Genomic DNA, 6975 nt, shown 5'->3' on the forward strand with positions numbered 1-6975 from the left:
GATGTGGGCTACGATTAATTAGCTCTGTAAAAAGAGCAGTGTGGCTGAGCGTTCCACCACGGCGCTGGAGATGTTTATGGGGACTGTGCTGGTCACTTTCTGACTGCCTCAGAGCAGCGTTGGTTAGCTTGTTGAACCTCCCTAATCTGGGACAACCCTGGTCCATGGTGATGCTGTCATTCCTCAGTGGAAGGAAGAAGGGCAGCTTTAGGAGGAGTCAAGGTTGTGACTTTGGTTAAAGCAGGTCACTCGCTGCTAGGTTATGGCATTTTATTTCTGGCTTCTGCCCCCTGGATGAATGGAAACATGCACTGGGCAGCTCCTTAGCTTGCACCAGCCTCATGATATCACTGCCCCTCTGGCCATTTGGAACATAGATATGTTTCTTGTAGATGTTTTTGTCTTACCTCTGGACTTGGTATGAGTTGATCTATAGATTATATGACCATATTCTAGCTGGTTTCTGATCTAGTACAGTTAAGAATTTCACCTTCATCATGCTTAAGCTGGAAGATCAAATTTATACTGCACTGGATTTCCCTGTTTAAAAATTTCGGAAGCTTGAATACTGAAAAATTAGAGATACAGTCATGATCCAAGTAGGAAGACATTTACCAAAGTGTTGGTGGTGAATTTATCTGGAGAAGGAACAGAATTGGGAGATAGGGATGAAGAAGGAATTTTGAATTTTAGTGTATACTTGATGATTCGAGAAAGGTATGTAGATTGGTAAACTAACAAGCAAACTATTTAATTTTAAAGCAAAAAAAAAAATTCTTAGGAACTAGAACATGGTACTGCTTTTATGGCCGGGGGATCTAGCAGGCTTGTAGAGAATATAGATCCTTTAACTGGGTGAAATCCAGTCAGCATACTAAGGATGCTAATGGATGTTTTAAACCAGGAATTGGAACTAAATGAAATATTGATTTGGTTCAGGTTCAGTTCAAAAGCTACTCTGATATTCTGGTTTTGTTTCAGGTCAGTAATTTTAGAAAAAGTTTTGGGTACGATATAGTCTAGTTGAGCTTTAGAGGAAAAAAGCGTTGGCTCAGTTGGATATTTGCAAAGTAATAGTTTATTACAGGTTTTGCTTTAGGTTTCTACTTGAAATGGAACTATGTTACAAAAGTGAAATCATTGGGTGTGACTTTTATTTGACATGGAGGCCATCATAATGTTTTGTGATGATCAAGTTCAATAATGGAATCTTAAGCAGCAAAGCTAACCCGTGGCAGTGTTTTGTTTACATTAAGATAAATATATACAGTATTCAGGTAGGTCCCTTGAGGCAGGATATATATTGTTAATGAAACCAGGATTAGTATCTCAGTTGTATGGGGGAGGGGTTGTTGTTTGTTTTTGTTTTGTTTTGCTTTTTTTGTTTTTTGAGAACTTCCCTCTGGCTCAGAGCAGTTTTCCTGGGGAAATTTCCACAAAATGCATTTTATGGGCTGAGAGGCACAGGAAGGCTTGGAACTGTTGTAGACACTCACTGAATGTAGCAAACTGAGTGTGAAGTTGATGGTAAACACTGTGATGGGAAAGTATGTTTGGTTTTGGTTTGCTTCCCAAGAAGATATTTGAGAGACCTAGTTGGGCTACATGGTTTTCATAGAATCCTTTTTACAGTCTGTCTTTGCAAGGTGATTTTCTTGTTGGGGAGAGCCACTGGCCAGCTTGAGAACATCACCTTTCCCCTCAATTTGCATGGTCAAATTTGGTAATGCTTTTTTTTTGAAAGCCCAGTACTGCTCTGCAAACCCAGTATGCAGGGTCTCTGCAGGATATTCTAGATTGGCAACTTTTTCTTTCCTGGAACAACCTGACATGACAGGAAATTATTCTATTTGAACTCTCCGACAGAGCCAATTAATTCTGACTTCCTGCAGGAGAGAGTGGTAGTGGAATGCATGTTTGTGCAGTGTCAGAGTTCCCCGTCCACGGCTACCCTGGCTTCCTGCTTCGCATTCAGAGGATTCGGGCCCTACAGTGTTCTAATAAAACAATGGCGAATTTGTTCCTTGATGCAACTGTTTCTATTAATGAAATGGTAACCTAATTAATTGGTAATTAGGATGCCTCAGAGGTCTATTTCCCTTTGAATCATTCACTAGAGAGACTACCGTTCTAGTAAAGCCCCAGCATGTTCCTCAAAAGGAAAATGCATGAAAGAAATCCTGGATCTCACTGCAGGTCGGATTAGTTAAGAGCTTGTGTGGTTGATAGAACCAGTTTTGGTCAATTAACTATGACCTTTCTTGTCAAATAGAAGGAACATGAGCTATAACTCTCTATAACAGCTCTTTATTGTATCTTCTGTGTCTTGTTTGTGGGAGTGACTATTTTTGGAACTCTTCCTGGAGGGTTGCATGCTGAACCCCTCTCCGCTGTGTTTTACAGGAGAAGCTGTGCCTGAGGACGAACAGATCAGTGCGAAGGACCAGAAGACTCTGGAGCCCTGTGATAACACCCCCATCATCGACAATATTGCCCCTGTTGTTGCTGGCATCTCTGCGGAGGAGAAAGAAAAGTATGATGAGGAGATCTCCAGTCTCTACAGACAGCTGGATGATAAGGTCTGTAGCCAGAGATTATAATTCTCGCTCCAGTACAGAGACTAAAGGTGGCAGGTCCCAGACCTACTGACCGGAAGCAGCTTCAAACCCTGTGTTGCTGCAGACTATGTTTAGGTCTGTCTTCCTAATGTTTACCCTAGCTCTTGCTTGGGCAGACTCAGGGAACTTGACTCGTGCGGAATAGAGACTTTCATAGAATTTGATTGGAAGAGTAGACTGTTGGCCTGGATAGACAGTTTTTACTTCTAGAAATTGGACTGGGGCTGATCATTGCATGAAAAGAGGGAGTGGGGGATGTGAGTGTGCGTGATCTTTAATTCTTTCTTCTTCTCTGAGCCTTTTCCTCACTTCTGTGAAACTCCAACGATAGTCCCAGCTACAGGGACGAAGGTGGTGGCTCCCAAAACTCAAGTGTGTGCTTAATCATGTAGCTCTCAGGTCTTGGGATGAGGAATTGACTGTGGTGGCATGTGGTCTGACGGCTTCTACCCTATCGGTAGAGCTGTTTTCAGGATCATGCTCTTGCATGAAGTAGTTTGAGCATGCTGATTGGGATGTCTAATTTTATGGCAAACTTTTGGGACTCGAATAGGCATGTCAATGCACAAGGAATTGAGGTAAAGGGACGTTGCATAGCATTCTGTATCATTCATCTCCAGTGGAGATCGGGTCAGGAATCCCAGAAGCACAGGGATTCAAATTAATGTTTCACAGGTTTGGCATGCTGCCCTTGGAATATTCTAAATCCATTCAGTTGATTTCATGAAGATTGCTGATATTTTCAGTGGATGTAACCTTCCCTTTGTCTGCTGTGGTTAAGCTCAAAGTCCTGGAAACACCTCTGGTTGGGATGAAACAGCTTTGTTATGTTAATGTTGCTATCAATCTTACAGGCTTCTGTTTGGAGTAAAACTCAGAGTCCAGAATCACCTTTACAAGAGAAATGTGGAAATGTGACTGGTCACCTTAAGGAAGCTAGTTCTGCTTTGTAATTCTGGAAGTTTGCGTTATAACCACAGCATTAAACTTGGGTCATGCTACTCTTCTGATGACATATTTAATAAGCTGTTCACACCAGTGAGAGCTGGGTTAATTGCCCTTTAGGCACTTGAGGTACTGTATCCTTCCATTAATACTCAAATATTTTCTAACAAAACCTCAAATAATCCAAGAGAAAAAGGAGATCAATGATAGGTTACCAGCATAGGCAATTTCTTGATTTCTCCAAAGAAATGCATCATTTAAACATATTGCAATTTTTTTTCTCATTTTGGAATTGATAGGTTCATTTTTAGTAACTCCAAAAGAATCCTGGATGAGGGTACTAACCTGATTTTATATTCTGTTCTCTATGAATAGACACCTGCCATGGTTGGAATTGGGGTCATTTACCTTGGCAGCATGAGGTACTTTCATTGATGTGAGAAAGACTTCAGAGTTTTGAATCCCTCTTCCAAAAGGTAGTAATGAGGACCGAGCTCGGAGTGGTACAGATGCCATGCCTTACAGGTATTTAGTTGATAGCTGGCAGAGTTGACCCTCGAATCTCTGCTTCTTGATGACCAACCTAGGACATTTTCTGTTATATTGTTTTCCTTTAGTATATGCCTTAAAAACCTTGTAAAGCACACATTTCAAGGTTTGTATTTTTGAACCAACACAGGGTGATGCTGAGAGATCTGGGAGAGAACTGAGCCCCAAAGCCTCAGACTTAGAGGGCACAAAGCTAGTGGTTGACCTTAGTAACTCTACCCATGGACTGCCTTATCAGCTGTCATTCTTATTTGTTCTCTTCTTAAAGGTTCTAGAGGGTATTTTATGTTTCTGATGATGTAGTTGGTTTGATACTTTTGAGAACTCATGGATTTGGACCTGGTACCTTTATAGATTATTGAGTAGTAGAGCTGAAAGTATTGAGGTCTAGATGAGAAACTAGCCCAGGGTGTTTGCATGACTTCCCTAAGTTTACATCACCCATGGGTGGCAGAACCGCAATGAAATTACATGTCTTCTGACTCCTAGCCCAGTACTCATCCCTAGCCTTACTCCTTTAAATGAGGCACCTGTCAGCTCTAATGAATCTGTGTAGAATGTGGTGAGAGAAAGGCTATGTGATCTCCTCCCAGCTGCCCCTCTGTCCCTCCGTGCTGTCTATCTAGGGATCTCAGGCTAGATGCTGTCTCAAGGTAATGCTGTGCGATGGAAAAGCATGCACTTAGGAGTTAGACCTATGACATAGTAATGCCGAGGCCTGAGCTGCCGACCTACCCTGCTGGAGATGTTTTTCTCAGCTGCAACACGGGGCTCATATCTGTGACCTCAAAAGGTTGCAATGGGGATTAAAAGTTTCTGGTGCATAGCAGATGCTCCATAAATATTAGTTTCTTTTTTTCCTGTCTTCTCCTTTTCTATTTGTTTAAGGAAGAAACCACATCATATGTGGTTTCAGAGGGGTGGTGATTCAGAGGTGGGCTGAAAGCAAAATTATAAGATGAGCAAACTGGTGTTGGCACTGTCTCTTATTCCCCTTCATCTCTCCGATATTACGGTACTATTGGAGACGTATGAGAAGAACTAAGTGTGAGTAGAAATGTAAGTTGAACCTTATTTCACTGATTACCATTGCAACAAAAACATCTTTATAATTAAAGATGACCAGTGACCAGTGACCTGTTGACCACTCATCTTTTTCATGTATAAGAAAGTTCAAGTAGAAGAATATTTTTGGGGAAGTACTTTAAAATCTGCTATGCATGGATTAGATCTTAATAGCATCAGAGTCAGCATGCATAAACATGTTCCACAAGGTGTACTTGAATGGTAGATGTAGACTGCGTGGCACGTTTTATTCTGAAAATTTTGAAAATTTTTTAGAAATCACAATGGACAATGCTCCTTCCTTAGAGCAATTACCTTAATAAAGGGTAAGTGTAGTTTTGGAAACGCCTCTCGTACAATGATTCGTGTCCTTATAATGTATCCCTGTTCTTCATCCTTCCCAGCTGAAGCTAGGGACCCTTAGTTTCTCACTATACCTCAAAAATTACTGCATCATCCCGCCTTGCCACCTGTCAGGAAGGAAGCCTGCGTTTTCAGGCTTTGAAATGAACATAGTTTGAGAACAAAGCACTCATTCCACCATTTTTCTTCTCTTGTGATTTACATCACTCGTAGCTGTTGCTTATATGTCCCAGGGGAAGCGATGGCAACTCCTGATGTTAAACGCCTTGAGTTTTTTATGTTAAGTTGTTTAATATTTATGTGCTGAGGAACGTAAACCCAAAATTGTTCCTGATGCCTGACATTCTAAGTTCACAAAGTAGAAGAGAAAATAAGCCCTACAAAATAGTCTCCTAGTTGTGAAAGTGCCATTTTTGGCATTTGCACTCTGGTGTAATTTCCCTAATTCCCCTGCCAGAAATCTGATTTCGGGAGGAAAGTCATCAGTATTTTGTAGAACCATTAAAGAAATAGCGGTGTAAAAAGTTCAGTAGAAACAGAATCTCCTTGAAGAGAGAATTAAGGCCAAAAGATGTGCTGCACAAGGGAAAGGCAGATACAGATCCTGTAATATTGATTTTACAATTTCCTTGCTCCATGGAGAGCATTAGGTGTGCTGCTGAGTTAATCTGATGTAAGTGTATGCACAGACACGACCAGATAAGCTTGGGAATATCCTGTGGAAAACTGAGTTTTGCCAACAAGGTTCGCTAACCAGGCCCTTGAATTCACCCCTCACCTCATCTCTAGAAAAGGTAGAAAGCACAGTAAGGGTCTCTCCGCCTCCCCCTGCCCTTCTTTGGGCTGCTGATGAAAGCACCTGGCACAAAGAGGGGCCCAGTAATGCTGAACAGAATCTGACTCTGTGGGGTTTAGACTCTAGAAGTGTCACCAAATAGGATTTTCTCCTGTTTCTAAGGGAGAGGTGTATGTGAAGCCAAGTTGTTCTCACAGGCTGTGCTTCAGATGTGCATCTGAACTCATGAAAATCTTTGTAGCAAAGACTGAGCTCATGTGATTGGGCGTTGTCCGCCTGCTGCTTTGCTTGCAGTGAGTGGGTTGACCGTGTCTAGGGAGAGGCAGAGGCATTTACATGGGCAGCGAGAGGTGGGTAGCTCTGGCTCAGTGGCAGCAACACACACCTAGTGGCAGAAAATGAGAGCGAGAGAATGAATATGCCTGTGGGAGAGCCTTTTCCCCCTTCGGAGACAGGCCAATCACTAGGCATCAACATTTCTGTACCCCTAGCTTCCTAATTCCCCACCCCCATGCCCCCAAACTAAGGAAATTAACTTCTAATCAAGAGGGAGGTCTGCTCATGCCAAAGATTAATTCCCTAGTAAATGTTTTTCCAATCTAAGAAAGAGGCTTGAAGTAGAAATACTGGTCTCTCCTA

The 6975-nt window shown here is 42.0% G+C and overlaps 1 protein-coding gene across 3 annotated transcripts in view; it reads left to right on the plus strand.

Annotated features, from left to right (window-relative positions):
- The window catches only part of KIF5C (kinesin family member 5C), a 143645-nt gene that overhangs the window by 89584 nt on the left and 47086 nt on the right, over positions 1–6975 (plus strand). For all 3 annotated transcript variants that reach the window (XM_015596694.2, XM_006921056.3, XM_015596693.2), the window contains exon 12: positions 2404–2579. In XM_015596694.2, the coding sequence (XP_015452180.1) occupies positions 2404–2579 (176 nt within the window). The remainder of the gene's footprint in view (positions 1–2403; positions 2580–6975) is intronic.

This window comes from Pteropus alecto, unplaced genomic scaffold (genome assembly GCF_000325575.1).
Source record: "Pteropus alecto unplaced genomic scaffold, ASM32557v1 scaffold3, whole genome shotgun sequence".
In the NCBI taxonomy this organism is placed as follows: Eukaryota; Metazoa; Chordata; class Mammalia; order Chiroptera; family Pteropodidae; genus Pteropus; species Pteropus alecto.